The 16725-nt window shown below is 35.6% G+C and overlaps 4 protein-coding genes across 6 annotated transcripts in view; 2 read left to right on the top strand and 2 right to left on the bottom strand.

The window, feature by feature from the left end:
- The window catches only part of LOC145237402 (protein O-mannosyl-transferase TMTC2-like), a 46423-nt gene extending 45462 nt beyond the window's left edge, over positions 1-961 (bottom strand). For all 3 annotated transcript variants that reach the window (XM_080100251.1, XM_080100252.1, XM_080100253.1), the window contains exon 1: positions 673-961. In XM_080100251.1, the coding sequence (XP_079956377.1) occupies positions 673-767 (95 nt within the window). In that variant the 5' untranslated portion in view covers positions 768-961. The remainder of the gene's footprint in view (positions 1-672) is intronic.
- Positions 962-2820: 1859 nt separating this feature from the next.
- LOC145237407 (uncharacterized) lies at positions 2821-4553 on the top strand. Its single transcript, XM_080100257.1, has 3 exons — positions 2821-3146; positions 3379-3440; positions 3518-4553. The coding sequence occupies exons 1-3, from the start codon at positions 2942-2944 to the stop codon at positions 3668-3670; spliced, it is 420 nt and encodes a 139-aa protein (XP_079956383.1). The 5' UTR covers positions 2821-2941; the 3' UTR covers positions 3671-4553.
- LOC145237405 (protein O-mannosyl-transferase TMTC1-like) lies at positions 3442-12534 on the bottom strand. Its single transcript, XM_080100255.1, has 18 exons — positions 12016-12534; positions 11622-11728; positions 11374-11557; positions 10926-11088; positions 10451-10621; positions 9978-10102; positions 9807-9910; positions 9013-9208; positions 8647-8809; positions 8154-8277; positions 7520-7703; positions 7356-7441; positions 6650-6897; positions 6150-6285; positions 5601-5748; positions 5144-5287; positions 4726-4911; positions 3442-4335 (listed from the first exon to the last, which is right to left on the bottom strand). The coding sequence occupies exons 1-18, from the start codon at positions 12136-12138 to the stop codon at positions 4258-4260; spliced, it is 2670 nt and encodes an 889-aa protein (XP_079956381.1). The 5' UTR covers positions 12139-12534; the 3' UTR covers positions 3442-4257.
- Positions 12535-13455: 921 nt separating this feature from the next.
- LOC145237406 (1-acyl-sn-glycerol-3-phosphate acyltransferase epsilon-like) lies at positions 13456-16574 on the top strand. Its single transcript, XM_080100256.1, has 7 exons — positions 13456-13632; positions 14034-14143; positions 14230-14341; positions 14580-14741; positions 14981-15101; positions 15310-15424; positions 15774-16574. The coding sequence occupies exons 1-7, from the start codon at positions 13526-13528 to the stop codon at positions 16199-16201; spliced, it is 1155 nt and encodes a 384-aa protein (XP_079956382.1). The 5' UTR covers positions 13456-13525; the 3' UTR covers positions 16202-16574.
- The last annotated feature ends 151 nt before the right edge of the window (positions 16575-16725 follow it).

The raw sequence follows: 16725 nt of genomic DNA, 5'->3' as shown, positions 1-16725 counted from the left end.
GACTTTGCATATTTGCAATATTTTAAGTTAACTCAACCCGCAGGAGGCGTAAATAGATAGTTTCAAAATGCGAAACATGCCTTTAGGATAACCACTTTAATTTTAGACTTGAGTTATAGAGACAAGACAAAGAATGAGAAAAAACAATTAAGTGTTCGGAATGAACTAATCCGCTTTTATAAGTGCCCATTATCCAAAAGTCCCATGCAACCACCATCTGGCACCTCGGCTTGACACGTGACAACTGCTAATTATTACGTCATATCTTGTGTGAGAGAATGGTAATTTTGTGTTGATGATTTTGGTAGAATCTTAAATATCGTTTTACCGTTTTATATTGTTATATTAAAAGTATTGAGTTTTGAACGAAATTCAGCCCTAAAATTTCCTTTTCCAAAAAAAATGTAAAAACTACCGAAAGTATCGAAGAAAAGCCTTTGGATTCTGTGTTTTTACTGTTTAATACAATTGCAAGCAAACTGACAGCATACAAATGAACTATAATGGAGTGATAAAACGTTTTATCGGCGACATTAGACATAAAGTACTGCAAGATCTAAACGTAATGTATCAAACAATTTCTGTAAATCCACCCTAAGTTAAACAAACCGACAGCATCTAAAACACTACAATACGTAAGTTTGGACATGTAACAAAACGAAATATCCTTACTTGTCGTCGTATACGAATTCCGCATTGAAGGTATTACTGTAGACCAGTGCTGCAACTGTGGCGCAAACAGCACCAGTCGAAATGGACCCCTTCATGCCTTGTGATGTAGTAACCAGTGGACAATGAAGATGGGCTATCCACGAAGCATTACAGACTGTCTTTCACAGCTTTCAAGTGGAATCAAATCCGAATCACAAAAGCTTAAAGTCGGCGGTATGGCTTTGCACTTCCAAGCAAAAACGGCTTACATACGCCTAAACCTTTAATTATGTGATACAAGAGGTACATATAATTAGTCAAATCGCACACTTGAGCTTCAGCCGGTCGGCTTATGTTACAAACTCAATGAGGAAATTGTGTTTTATAAACGATTCATATCTGGTTAGACTTCACTCATTCATTAAAGTCTACACACACAAAAATTTTGCTCCTAAACAAAAATCGGGTTGTATAAAACTATGCTTTTATGTTTAGACTTAATAGTGAAGACTGTTTTTGTTTAATATCAGGTTATTATTTTAACTCATAAATTTGAACATAAGCTTTATATAACATCTCATCTAGTTTAAACAAGACTTTTAAAAACTGTTCCAACAAAACAGTTGTTCTTTCAGTTAAAATGTGCTTTTTCCAAGTGGCAAAAAATGGAATTTTTTTTGATAAAAATCGATTACAAACTCAACCTTTTCAAGCGCAGAAGTTAAATTGACCTTAATGGGGCATTTCCTATTTCTGTGACCTTTTTAAGACCAAGCATGTTGACTGCTAACCAAGGCTAACCGAAGGTGCTGAATTGATTTTACGTCGCAACTACAATCAATGCTTCTGGGACGGCCTGTCGCCTCGAAGCTACTTGCACAGTCTAAATTAGCACGCCAGAAACATCAATTTGTCCTAAAAGTCACCAATCTGCTACATACAACAAGGTGTTCAAATGTTCCATTTCATTACCAACTATACTCCTCAAACATGCATTGTTTTGTCACAACCGGCGATTGTTATGTAAACAACATGCACAAACGCCTTCATAATGAGGTTTTTCTGATACCATTCTCTACATTGAAATGAATGGACTAGTTCTGTTGTGAGTCTTACTAGACTTGACCAGTAGTTTAAAACCGTGCATGCCACAGTTTCTGGTTTTATACAGGCGAGAGGCGGATACGTCTGGAGTGTAGTAAGCGCGGCATCGAACAAAAAGTAATTACGACGTGAGGTACCTCTGCTTGATTAACTGTTTGTGGACAAGATTTGTCTCTAGACAGCAAAGCATGACTTCCCAATCAACTTAAGCACCAAGATAAACAACTATTGTAGATTTCCGCGCATGTTACTTAGTTACTAAGCACATTAGCATTACACAGTAATACATTAAAAGGTAAACATATAGTTATATGTTCACATTTTGTTGTGGCCAAACTACTAAATTGTTATAACAAACTAAAATATGGAAGTCAAAATTATAACTTCGTAGTATTTTAACCATATTTCGCTTTGAAGTCCCCAGGTTCAGTTAAGTACTCAGCGGGAAATGAAGACTAACATTGCGGCAGAAATAGATCTATTGAGTAGATGTCCTTTAACAGACCCATACAAAAGTACAGAACTAGCTAAACGATAAACCTTTTTGCTCAAGCATGCTGAACATGAACTAATTTGCTTATTGACTATCATTTTTTTTAAATACCTCAAACATAGTCCGTCCTTATCTTAAGATTCGAAAGTAATAGGTTAAATCGTTTTGTCAGCCTAAAACTGCATTGATTTTTTCCAAATCAACTTATCTTTCATCTTTCTCTACATGTCTACACCAGGATTAATATTAATTTATCAGCAATGTAACAGGTAAACGCACAACTGCTCAAATTTCGCGCGGTACTTATGACAAAACCTCTGTACACAATCACAGCAGAACCTTTTTCGAGCAAAACTGTTGACGGCCTGTTCCATTATGCGGTAACAATGTGTTTAGAAGCTCAATAGCGACATAATGCGGCCAAATTTAATTTTAATTGTGCAGTTTCTCCCTGCAAATATCTATAAAAATAACACTGAAACTGTTTGATGAAATAAAATAATGAAATGATTTTTTTTATCTAAAAGGGAACCAGCCAAAATGCAGTCGTTTTGATAAAAAAATTACTCTTAGCACGTGATTCGTCACGCATGACCTGGCAGCACCAGACCGTGCATTTGTAAACAGAATTTGCTAACACCGAATTATTTGCTAAATCTATTTCTGTAATATAAGTTATGTAATTGATAAGCAATGGAAATAGTTGGAAGGTTGTTTAACCACAGACCTGTAGTATCGGGGGAGGTAAACCTGATGATAAATTCGTTTGACAAACGACTAAAAAAAGATGAAGAAATTTTGAACGCAATGTCCAAAAGTACAACACATTTGGCTTTCCAAACGTTACCAACATCAGAAAAACTTGTCTCTGACCATCTAGTACAGGTTCAAGCGAAAGGTACAAAGTTTCTTTATGGTATATGATGCTTTTACTTTCAGGTTATGAGGCAGTGGTACTGAATGCACCAAGACAACAACAAAAATATAAATTATTATTTACTGATGTACATAATTCATGTTTCAATTATTAACTTATAATGTGTAAACCTGATGGACCGAAGTGTCTGAAAATTACATGATTGTAGTAGCAAATTTATTACCTCACAAAAAAACAATGTCTTTTGTTTTAGCTTTTGTCTGCTTGCAAATGTGTGAAAAGATATTGGAGACAGAAGAAGCAGAAACAAATGAAGTAAGTTTGCTTTATGATTTTTTTATTTCTGTAATTCATAGCAAAAATCTTTGATATTCATAATGTTTCAATTGCAGATGCAACACAGTCACACATTTCGCATACAACTTGAAGTTATGAAAATACAATCAGAAAAGGAAAAAGAAAAGTTAAATCGTGAATTTGATCTGGTTGTAGGAAACATGACTTCAGAAAATGATCAAATGCAATTGGAATGGGACAACAAATAACCTAAAGCAACACATAACATCTTTATTCGGGTTCGAGGATTTATAAATTAATGCAAGTGTTAGTTTTGAATTCGTGCAATTTTATGTCACTGTGAAAATCACTTTTGATGTAATTCGTCAATTGAAAGTATGTACACCAATGCATAATTGCCTTGATGATTATGATTTATTGTCAAAAGTAAAGTTACAAAAATAAATATTTTTTTTCTTAAACAAGAATACATGATTAGTTTAATATTAATTGTTGGTCATTTTTTCATAAATATATATACTTCATTCATGACATTTGAATGCAATTTAAACATTGGAAAATATCCATAAATTTTATTATTCTGGCACTGTTGAAACAAAACATCCAATCGACCACAGAAATTGCAAAAAGTGGATTTAACAAAAATTAAAACAGAACTTTAGCTAGATCCTGATTGTTGACAGAATTATCTATAAGCATCACATGCCATTTTTACATGATTTTTTTACGCATTTGAGTAACCAATGCATGTTCAATGTTTTTCCACTCTTGTTTCATCGCTTAACCCAGCTTCTCTTTGATGTGTGCAATGTGCAGGGCCTTCTGTTGCTGAATTTCACTTGTTTCTCATTGCCACAAGTTCTTGTTTTGCTGCCTCCAAACTGGGATCAAGTGCAATCGCCTTTTCTAGATTCTGTGCAATATTGAAATTACTTTGCTATGTGCAATTGCTATTACCTTTTTAAAAGAGTGTAAAGTATATAAGTCATTTGAATTTTGCTGGATTGGCAGTTTTTCAATGGAATTTTTAGCCCTTAGGCATGGTGAAGAAAAATATTTTTTATTTTTGTTGACGGACACTGCTTTTTTTACTAGTGTTAAATATCGAAATATACAACCTGACATAGTCAACCACTGGATTTGTGTAAAAAAATATTAAGTATGCGCATTGGTGCAAAAAAGAGGCACTAAGTAACCAACTACAGTAGTATTATTCAACCAGTACCAGTAGTCATGTTTGTTGGTTTTGGTGCAGCTTTTATATTATTTAGGTTGAAAAGAAAAACAGCAAACGTTCACTCACATGCATAGCATCAATCCACATTCGTTTTGCTTCGGTCTTTTCACCCGATTCCTTGTATCGATAAGCTTGCAACTTTTCGTGTTTGGCAAGAAGTAACCGCACGATGGCGCACCGCGTCTTGTCCTCTGACGTAACAATCGCCGCATTTTCGATTCGATGGGCACAAGTTTTCAACAAATCAATGCCCTAAAAAAGAAACAAAATAGATTTGACTGAATAAAAACGGTAAAAGGCTGAAAATCTTTGTCCTTTTCATGAACGCAAAAAAATGTTTTACACCAGCTTTGTGCAGTCAACCGAAGCAATTATAACAAACAAACATTTATGGCAAGCTCTTTAACATCCAGTCAAGTCAGACATTAACTGAAGAGTGAATTTGCTATCTAAATGCATGGAGTTTTGTACAATACTGATTTACCTTTTCAAATTTCCTTTCTTTTCCGCACAAACCGGCGAAATTTCTCCACGCTTGATCGAATTTGCATTCCGTGTCACGTGATGTTAGGTCCTCCAAAATTTCTTTTGCTTTTTCGGGTTTGCCGAATTCAAACAACACAGCTGCCTACATGATAAAAACATGGTTTTAATAATTTAAGTTGTGCAAAACAAATGGCCGCGTTCCAAGCATGAATGTACCAATATCGCGCTTAGCCGTGGTATTATCATGGCGTGTAGTGGTTTGGGGGTAGCAAGTGTGTAAATAATTACTAAGAGAGATATTTTAGTTAAATTCGTGATACCATTAAATAAGAAGCCACAATCGTGTGGGCCATTTGTATTAGCAATAAAATCACCTTCAGAGCATTATTGACATCCAATACACTAGCTTAAGTCATTTGGAAATAAGCATAATTTCGTCTTAAAAAATGACTTACGTATTGTCCAGCTGCTTCCAGGTTATCCGGAAGTAGTTTCAAAACTCGTTCGTAAATTCTCACGCTTTCCAACAGTTTTCCACGATTAAAAAGTGATGACGCTAGCGCCCACATGCGGTGAGATTTCGAAGGATCGATTTCAACAGACCTAAAAGAGAAAAAATACTTGTAACATCAGTTAGTACATCGAAGTATCTATACATCAATCACAAAATAGGATGACACCAGTGCTGGTCAAAACTTGGGATTCAATCGTTCAAAATACTAGATATTTGCAAAGCGATAATTTTGAAATGTTGCATAGTTTCCAATATTGTTTGCCACAGCCCTAAAAACAGCAAAAGCAATGGTTACAAACCTCGACGTTTTTCATATTGCAAGCATCTCAATTTCTTAAATTACAGATACTTCTACAATTTGTTTGAAAACTTTTCCGAGGTAGCGTAAATAAAAACCATTGAAATCCGTTGTAAAAAAATAGTAAAGATTTTAACGGCGGAGTTTTGAAATTTAAAAACGTCATCATTTTAACGTTGTTTAGATTTTCACCTGAATATTGTTTCCTGGGCTTCGCGAAATTTGTCAACAGAAGCAAAACAATTTGCGAGAAGAACCAGAGTTTCTGCGTCCAACGGCTGAAGCTTCAAACTCCGTTTTAAGACTTGGATGGCGCGGGTAATTTCTCCTGTAAAATTTAAAAAAGTTTTACTAAGAATATAATTAACTTTCGGATTTCATGAAATGTGTTTTTGTCTAGATTTCTGTCAATGTATTGAAGGTATCTCAGTCCATGTGTTTTATACAATAATATGATCTTCAAAAGAAACACATATATTCTTAGATTACGAATTATAACCAAACATGTTCAACTTAGATGCTATGTCTCATATGAAGGCTTGAGATTGAAAAATAGACCATGTTGTCGGTGCCAAACTTACGAAAAACGTTAAGTCAAATGTAATTGGGTAAAACATCTTTTATCTACGTAACATCATTGCATATTCAACGTCAAGTAAATTTTGAGCTCAATAAAAAACCAGTCTATTCACCTTTCGTTTGTAACATCATGGCAAAATCGTTCAGCAAGGTAGTATTTACACCCTCACAGTTTTTCAATCCTTCCTCCGTCACGCACTGCTTGCCAAGTGACACGTGATACAGGCGTTCTGCTTTGGTGATCTTGTCATGCTTCACCAACGCACGTGCTACTGGGATAACTGCCGGGATTTCATCGGAACCAAGCAAACCGATTCCGCGCATGACCACTCGAAAAGCGTCGTCGAATTTTTCCTGCTTTCTGTCAACACAAGGTATTAAATGAAATACAAATCAATATCAGGGGGCTTGAATTACCTGTTAAAAAATAATCACATGCTTATGGCAGTAATGTTGCGTCGCTTTAATGTAAATGTTGCAACAATATTACACTAATACACCCTTCAGTGCGAAGCAACAATTGTATGGGACGCCAAAGTCATAGGTGCGTGCTAAAGGTCGAAATGCGGCCCTGATAATTGCAAACTTATTAAAATGATAAAACTTGAACCAATAATGTACATTATGTCAACTAAAATTGTAAGAAAATCACATAGCAAAACTTTGTCAGTAAAATCTGTTTCAAGTGATTAAACTTAGGCATTACTATGGTGGTATGTTGTTGTGTGCTTCTGATGTTATTTCCAGGTTTTGGACAATGATTTGCAATGGTCTGCAATGCGAAAACCTAACGTAAGAGGTTTAAGAAATATAACTTACACCAAGAGAGCCGCGAGATTATTGTACGCGTTTGATCCTTGAGGATGAATTCGGATGATACGAACGTACATCTCATGCGCTTTATCCTGCAAATACGCAAATACTAAAAAATACCAAAAAATATCTAACATATGAAACAAGACAAAATAAGGGTATTTTTCTACCGTGGTCTTTGGGTTCTCTTCTAGTATAGTTGCTAGGTTGTTCATAGCGCTGACAAAATTAGGGTAAAGTTCGATTGTTTTCTCGTACTCCGCAGCGGCCTCTAGCGTCCGGTTATGCTCGTAGAGGTAGTTTGCCCAGTTGTAATGAACTTTGGCGTTTTCTGGAAAAGTCTCAACTCCGGCACTGGAAAAAAAACATGTGAAGTGTAGAGAATATTATTATTATCACACGAAAGCAGTAGACCCCAAATAGGGGTTCAGGTCCTTTTAGGGGTTGTAAGAAGACCCCAGCAAGATTTTCTTGTTTCAAAAAGGGAGAATTAAATTTGGAGTTCAAAGGCTTGAAGAATTTTTTCGTTACTGCAAAAATTTTGGGAAACACTTTTCTGAAGTCAATCGCTTTATCGTGGTTTTTGTTATTGGGCAAAATTTCCCTTTCCAAAGCGCATTGTTAAACGAGTTTTCCCTATTCAATTATGTTTTTCTGTAGCTAGCCTGCAATGCTTTGGTCCAACGTATTTCAAAAATGACCTTATTTGTGCCCAAATCTACAGAAACTTTTTAAAGTATGCAACGCGTGTTTGTTACAGGCCTTTGTAGGTTTCAAGTAAGAAATTGATTCTACATTGTTTACCTCATAAATGCTTCTCGTGACGTCCATACGCGGTTTCTCGTAACAGTTCGTAGAAAGTAGAATATCAGTATAATCGAGACGAAAATATCAAACATCTTGCGTAGTTTGGGTTTAGTTTCTCGACCTGTAAAAATGAAACAGGATTGTGTGTATAATATAGCTTCAATGCAGTGGCTTTGTAATATTCTATATGGGTACAAAGCGCGGGCAACTATAAGTTAGGTCAGTATCTTGAATGAAAAGTATGCTTAAATCATGACTGTACCGTTTTTTTAAAGTTACGTCGTTAAGAATAATGTACAAGTCTGGCGCATACTTATTTGCATCACAAAATATAGAGTCATTTAAAATGCAGTTGTGCGTTGGCTAGAAAATTCAACGTAATTATACGTTTTCAGGAAGCAGAAAATCTTTCATTTCATTTTCATTCATTTAAGTAATTTTTGCAAGCATTAGTATGCAAAAAAGAAAACACTTTTAGTGTGCAATTTACCTTTGCTCCACGCTAGAGAAAGCAGGACAATAAATCCTGAGCTGGGCAGGTAAAGCACTCTCTCGGCCACCACGAATCCGACAGGAAAAAAGAGATTGGAAGCCGGAAGAAAGGGAAGCACCAACAGGGAAATCCCAAACGCAAGTGGTCGAAAAATCCTTGGCTGAGACAAGATGAAGAAAACTTGATTACATTTTACAATTAAGTAAAACAACAAAGTACATAGATATCAAAAAATACAAATTAAAAAACACACAACTTATTTTTTCCAAAGTCGTATGAAATGTAGGTTTATTATTAGCTAGCTCTATTTCAATACAATCATTAACTTATCATTGACTACAAACATATTTTTGTACAACTTACCTTTCGCCTTTTCTTCCAAAACAGCCATAGCATTCCACCACAAAATACGACATAAAACAGCAACGTTGCAAAGTTTCTGATATCCCATAGTGACGTCACAAGAGGTATTGTTGCATACGACCAATCATAGCAGAGGACAACCGGACTAATGAGCAGCCATAAGTTGACGCAGCACAGCCAACTGTAGGTAAGGAACCTGAAACAAGAATTTTGTGATCTATTATATGCCAAGCAAACCACAGTAGCAGTGCTGGATTAAGGGTCTGCTTACCTGTAGGCACATTTTATAAGTGGCCCGAAAATCAGGGTTGCCAACTAAAAAATTAGAATTATCAGTGTTGTCAAAACATTTCAAGTGGCCTGGATTTTTGACTGGCCTGTAGGCACGTGTCTACTTTGCCTAATGGTTAATCCAGCACTTCACAGTAGTACTATTAAATAAAAGTAAAACCCGGTCCGAACCGGATTTAGTTTTTTAAAAGCTCGAGTTAGACCCGAAAGTTAGATTAACCAACACGAAATTACAGCACAGATAAGGCCGATAATCAAGCCCGTTTTATTCAAACTTCAGCCCGAGAAAAGTTCAGGCCCAAACTCTGGCGCAGCAATTAGAAAACCTCGATCCTGCCGACAGAAGTATTTGCATTGCCACTTTAAATTCGAAAGCTTCTATATCTATAAAGTTCGCTTCAAGTCTTGTTTAAACTTGGTTGTGCAAAGTAAAGCAAGCTGTTCTATGTTTGTGGGATGTCTGCAGAACGATAATAATAAACAAAAAAAAGATTTCTACTTACCTTGTAAGTTTGTGTTTCGCGTACGAAGCTGAGTTGTCTGGTTCAGCAAAAACAGGTTTCGTCCAATCCATCACCCACATACGTAAGCAAAACAAGAATATGCACTGCAACACAAGTTTGACCAAAGTTGTATATACACAGAATGTTTCAATGATGTAAATCAGAACATACCCAGGATGTGAAAACAGTCAAGTTGATCAAAGTTCCCTTGACATTAGATTTGTGAAGCTTGCAATACAAAGATTCGACGAATAAGACGACTTCGTTAACAGCAAGAACCCCGAGTACAGTTAGACCTGTAATAGTAACAAGTTTAAAAGATATATTTTTATATCTTGCCAAAAAAATCTGACTTAATTTTTAATTTTTTTAATAATTTTTTTCATGTACTACCGAGAATTAAGTTAAAGGTTTGTGTTTTTGGGAAAATTTACGAAAAAGAATGTAACGTGGAAATGGGTATGTGGAAAGAGGTATTCTGCATGTTTTTAGGACATCATATCGGTGGATACATGTATTTGGATGCTAAAAATTTAAATTTCGAAAACTGGTAAAATATTGTTTTAGCGACACTGAATGAATATTCAAATCAGACCACTGATGCATTTTTCGTTTACGAAATTGCTCAATTTGTTTACACATACCCGACTCCTTGCTTAGCATGGCGCATCCGGCCAATATCAGCTTAGCCAATGTCCTCCAACAGAGAAGATTATACTTCTTGTGGTCGTATTTGCAAATACAGACTGCAACCACTTCAGGATCATGAGCAGTTTGTTTGTTTCCACGATCACGTTTGCCACGAAATTTCAATCCTAAAAACAAGAACTGTATGTTACAAATGAAAGTATCCAGGCTTAAAACGAATGTGTACTAATGTGCTTTTGAGCCATTATAGCTAGGTAAACCCTCTGCATCTATTACGTGATCGTCGTAAGGTCGAAATTACCACTGAAAGCCACATTTGTATTCTGTAACCTCGTAGCAAGCAGTTGATGAAAGGCCCGCTACACCTCTTGTGGGTTTATCGTAAGATAATACAAACATACTTACAATATTTTTTCGGGATTTATAAAAGTTAACACCATTGGAAACCACTGGTAGAAAAAAATTGCTCACCGCCGTTTTCTTGAACGGGTAATCCGTTATTTTTATTCTTGTTTAAAGTCATAGCATCCTTATTGTTTACTGGATTAGGTTTTGGTTCGCTGCTACACAACCACAGCGCCGACATGAAAAAGAAAGATGATAACAATTCCGCCATTCCAACAACACCTGACACCTGAAACACAAGACAGCTGTAAAAAGGGAACATCGAAGTATTTGTCACACGTTGAAACATTTATCAATTTACATTCCTTCTTAATAGGCAAGGTGTCGTGACTAAAAAATTTGAAAGAGGCTGTGACCGAAAGAAAGATGAAAAATAAAGACCTTTATGTCAGTAGGTTCAATTTAATAAAAAAGGTTCGTCATTAAGATTCTAAGATAAAGATATTTTTTACATCAGTATCATCTTCAATCTTTTACTTTAAATTGTAAATTCGAATCTAGATCAAACTCTTACCGCCTCAGTGTGAATTGGATGAAGCGAAAATAAAATACCCGCGACCAGCGAAGCGTGATCAGTCACGTGCTTGAATATCACTCGTCGACAAACTGACGTAAAAAGCAGAGTCACTGTTGCGTGAAGCAAGATATTCGTCACGTGGTACGCTGTGGACCAATCACCGAACGCGAAACAGATAACCCTGAACACAAATGTTGTTAAAATTACTGATTTTGTCAATAAAAAGGTTGAATGAACAAACTTACCTAAATGTAAGAACTGTCAAAGGTCTGTAAGATTTGTGGCTTGTGTTCGCAATTATGGGAAAGCCCCAGAAGTCGTTTGACCATATTTGATAAATCGGAGTAACTCCCTGAAAGTAAACATATGTAAAGAATTGATGCTTTAATCTAATAAGCAACACAACGCCTATTGGATCAGTGTAACGTTTTGTGTTGGTTCCAATATCTCGCAAACGGAATCGATGCTTTTGTCGACGAAGCAACACAAAGCACATTCGATTAATATTACTTTTTATTCATTTTCCATACCTTGCAAATTTACGCTAGCTAGCATCACCGGTAAACGTCATTGTTAACGTCACCAAACAGAAAAAAAAACATGAGCCAAACTATTTTAAAATGCAACTGTTTCTTATACCTGGACATCTGCGTTCTTTTTTATTGCAGGAAAATCGTCGTACATAAACGGAGCCGTTGCAACGCCACCATAAGTTACAATCGACAAACCGAAAACTATAATATTCTCTTTCAAATTGTTCATGTTTTTTTACATTGTTACGTTGAAACGAGGTTGCTTGACCAAACTGACTTCAGAAAAAGCGAGGTGGAATAACTTATGTTGATGTTGGTAAAGTAAACGTTGTTACATATGTCACATCAAATTGAACGATATTCGAAAATACTTCAGACACCGAGCATTATATTTTGCTGGTGGTGCTCTGCAAATACTGCAAACATCCGATCATCACGAAATAACAAATGTCAGCATAAGTCTACAGCTCAACAAAACCTAAATCACCAACCTATACTTGGCCATATATTCTTGGCAACTACCTGCATGCATTCAAACTTAACCATTTTACCATGTATAATGTATCAAAAGGCACACAAGCTCTTAAAACTCCATTACAATTACCTGTGATGGCGCGTGCTGGAATAGACTGCACTGATCGTCGGAAAAGCCATTAATGCCTGAGGCGCTTTATGAAGTATCTGCAACCAAACCGGCTTCCGAAAAGCTGTGACCTGACAAAGTACAAATTTTTAGTCGATAGTGTCTTTTAAAAAACTTTTTCAATGAGGAAGTTTGACAATTCAATGAACACAGGGCTTGTATTAAATCAGTGTTTCTTAACCTTTTTTTGCGCTCGTACCCCCTGAGCTTTCATAAAATTTTCTCGTACCCCCTGTCTAAAATGGCCGACGGAAGTAAATAAAATTGTAACAATTAAACTCAGTGTATAACTTGGGTGTTGAATGCATGCATGAAAACAGTATTGTACTGTTACGCATTCTTCACAAATATGCCTAAATAGCATATAATTTTACCCTGCATGTCGTACCCCCTGCTTTGATGCTTCGTACCCCCAAGGGGTACACGTACCCCTGGTCAAGAACCCCTGTATTAAATTGTTTAGAACAAAAGGTTTTGGTCAATAGCCCACGATATCCTATTAACAATCGCTAAAATGGGAAAAAAGTTATGTTTTTGATGATAACTGTATAATTTAACTTTCCATAACAATAAAAAATGGCAAAACAATAAAAAAATGAAACAAAAAATGCAAATTCTATCGTAGCGGTGATTTCCCTAGCCTAGGTAATTCCCCAAGGACGGCGTGTAATTTTATCCAAAGCGGAACAGTAGATTGTTGCAAACCCAGTATTTAAAAGCGCATAAAATTAAACAAATTTTAAACACACAGCAAGAAAACGTGTTAAGAATATCACGTGGTCAACAAAAAAATGCTTTTAATTTAAAATAAAATGACTGACCCTTAAATATATAATTAGAATCTTTGTCAAAAATCGTAATCCGGGTCACCACCACAGTAACCAATAATAATAAGGTCAACTGACGGTTAATTAAGCGAAAGTAAAGATTTTTAACGCTTTGTTTTTGCGCATGTTGAATTTGTAGAGTCAATATGTCTGTGTTAAGCGTTTTGCGAACATGTATGAGATATGTTCGCGGAACATTTGGGACTATTGTTATGTTTGCAACTGCACCGATTTATCTGGTTATTCATACAGGGTAAGTTTTGTTTTACCTAAAATAAGTTAACACGCTTTGGTAGGTTTGTTGCTAACATGCGAATGTGCGAACATACTTTCTTTCAGTTTATATTTAAAGCTTATTAGACGCCATGTTAAAATTTAAAAACAGAACTTACACATGCATGTCACAAGCGTTTAACACAATTTTCTGGGCAATAACAAAGGGTGTTTTGTCAAAATCAGTGAAAAAAGTTGTTTTATTGTATAACCTTAATTTATACGTTTCATATTAGGCACTGTCTGCAGCTTACTCATCATTTATTGGCTTGATGCTTTATGTCAACCTAATGTTGTAATAATTGTTAACATGTTTTTATGTTTTTGTGGCAAAGAAATATTCAAGATAAAAAGGTTTTTAACTGCAATTGTTTTTAACAGGTGGCGGGTAGTTTCTATTCTTATGCCCAGAAGGTGGTTTTACAAAGGTGACGACTTTTTATGGGGGAGCTATCAGAAATTGATTGTTTTCTTTTTTGAACACACCACAGGTAAAAATTTATATATTTTAAAAGACATATATATTTTAAAAGACAGCTTCGGGTTTGGGGTAAACAGTTGGTTTGTTTGTTTTTAGGAGTGGAAATAAACATCTCTGGTGAAATTCCACAAAATAAAGAAAATGTTATCCTTATTTGCAATCACCAATGTAGCATGGATTGGATTGTTACAGATTTCCTTGCTGCAAGGTAGGTTATTAAAAAGCATTTTGTGTAATTACAATTAATAAGAATTCAATTTTTAACAGGTGGCATAGATTGGGTAGCAAACTGCTTTGGGCAAAACCCAATAAGGTTTATTGCCCTATACCTGTTTCGTTTTCCCAAATCAGTTAATATCGTTATAATTTATCTTCTTAATTACACACATATCAAGTTAAAAATTGCACACATATCCTACTTTTCTGCCATGTTTATTCCCATTTAGGCAGGGGATGATTGGCAACATGAGATATGTCTTTAAGAATTCTATAAAATACTGGCCGTTGTATGGTTATGTGTTTGGAGTACACGGAGGTGTGTTTGTAAAGAGAGATGGATCGTACAATGAAAGAAATATGACAAGGGTGCTTACCTACTTAATGAAACAGTAAGTGCAGAAAAAATCTATGTAAAATTGCTTTGTTAGATATTCCTTAAACATATGCCAATGGGACTGGTTCAATTATTTCATCTATTTTTCTTGTTTCAAAGTGTCTGAACAGTATTCAGATTAAAGCAATAGTTTTGATTCCAAATTATGCTTTAATATTTCAATTATATACATGAAAAAATTTGAAAAACTAGAAGTGCACTTGACTCACCCAACTTTTTGTTTTATGTTTGCAGTCGTGTTGAAATGTACTTCGTCATATTTCCTGAAGGAACTCGCTTCTCTGTGAAACGAAAGGAGCTGCTTGCCAAAAGTCAACAATATGCCATAGAAAATGACCTTAAACCACTCAACCAAGTAAAATATTTTTACAATTGAATAAACTATGAAAATGTCATAGTACTGTTAAAAATGACAATATAAACAAATCTTTTTCTATTCTATGACAGTACAAAAATCCTAATCAAACCATAATTATGTCAATAAGATAAAATAGGACATATATACTTGATCTATTTGCATGTTCCAAAAGAGGGATACAGATTTATTTCAATTTTATATTTAGGTTTTGACACCCAGAATCAAGGCATTTTACTGTGCAATCAGCACCATGAAAACATACCTCAACGCTGTTTATGATGCAACAATCATCTACGAATCAGCAGACAACCTCAAAAGAGGTAACAAAATAGAACCCTTATATACAGTCTGTGATGATGTCTCTTGTTGTCCATTTTAGTTTATTTGTCATCTTGCGAGAATTCAAAACAGAATTTAAACAAGGATTTAACACAGACCCTTTCTCAATTTGGGTAATAACCCCGGACTCTTTCAAAGTTTTGCAAAATTCAGTAAAAAAAAAAACAATTTACTATAGCTTTAATTTTTATGCATATGAAATGTTGTTAACTTGTGTTTTGGTAACACTCTACCAAAGTGCACCAGACACTGTTTGCTCTCTTTTCCTTTATTATATATAGGCTGTGTTTTACTGTAATTCAGTAACTTACTCTTTTTTCATCTAACCAGTTGGAGAAAGAACACCAGCTCCCAACATGTGGGCATTTCTTAATAGTGATTCACCAAAGGTTCACATTCACTTTGAGCGAATTCCAATCGAAAACATTCCCACCTCTTCCCAGCGCGCTACAATGCGCTGGCTGCATCACCGATACGCAATGAAGGATCAAGCAATTTGCAGACACTTTGGCATCGAGTACCCAACTGAACAATCACCCTCTATTGCTGGAGTTGTGACACAAATGGATATTAACGAAAACCAGTTAGCTGATGAAAAGCCATCGCATTTGCCGATCTCACAAACCTTACCATCTGCTGCTTTTTACACTGGAACACTAATGGGTGTAACATGCCACCCAGTGGGCAGAATGGGTTATGGTTGTGTTTTGCTTGGTGGCAGCCTTCTGGGAATGGGATACGCTAAGCTGTTTTTGTGAAGATTTGGACATGTACCAGATGCGCTTCTAGTTGGAAGTTGTCATAAACAGTTTTACCTCACAACTGGTTTACAGCATGCACATCTTAAACATCATAAGTCATGAAATGAATTGCAAAACCAGTTTCAGCTGATGTTGTAGGTGACAAATGCTGATGAAATGTACAGATTAATATGCAACTGTTTTGCACTGAACTTTTGCTATTTCATTTCTATTCTGTCTTCACTGCTTCACCACAATCGTTGTCCCGTCCTGCCAAGAACATGAAGCTTGTGTTTTTCGCTGCTCTGATACATGACATATTTTGTTGCAGTATGAATTTGTACCCATATGCACAAAAAGTGTTGCACAATACATAAGTACTGTTTTGTTATTGCTTTTGTTGGACAAGTACTGGTCAAGCACAAAATGTTGTTTTAGCCTATTTTCTGAAAATAAGTTAGAATGAGCTTTAATCTGTATTGACTTCAACGAATTAGCTGACTAGGTAGGATAACTGTACAGTACATCTAAATCATAAGTCT

This window comes from Phallusia mammillata, chromosome 7 (assembly GCF_965637545.1).
Source record: "Phallusia mammillata chromosome 7, kaPhaMamm4.hap1.1, whole genome shotgun sequence".
In the NCBI taxonomy this organism is placed as follows: Eukaryota; Metazoa; Chordata; class Ascidiacea; order Phlebobranchia; family Ascidiidae; genus Phallusia; species Phallusia mammillata.
The sequence above is the reverse complement of the archived record's forward strand: the minus strand, read 5'-3'. Positions and strand labels throughout refer to the sequence as shown.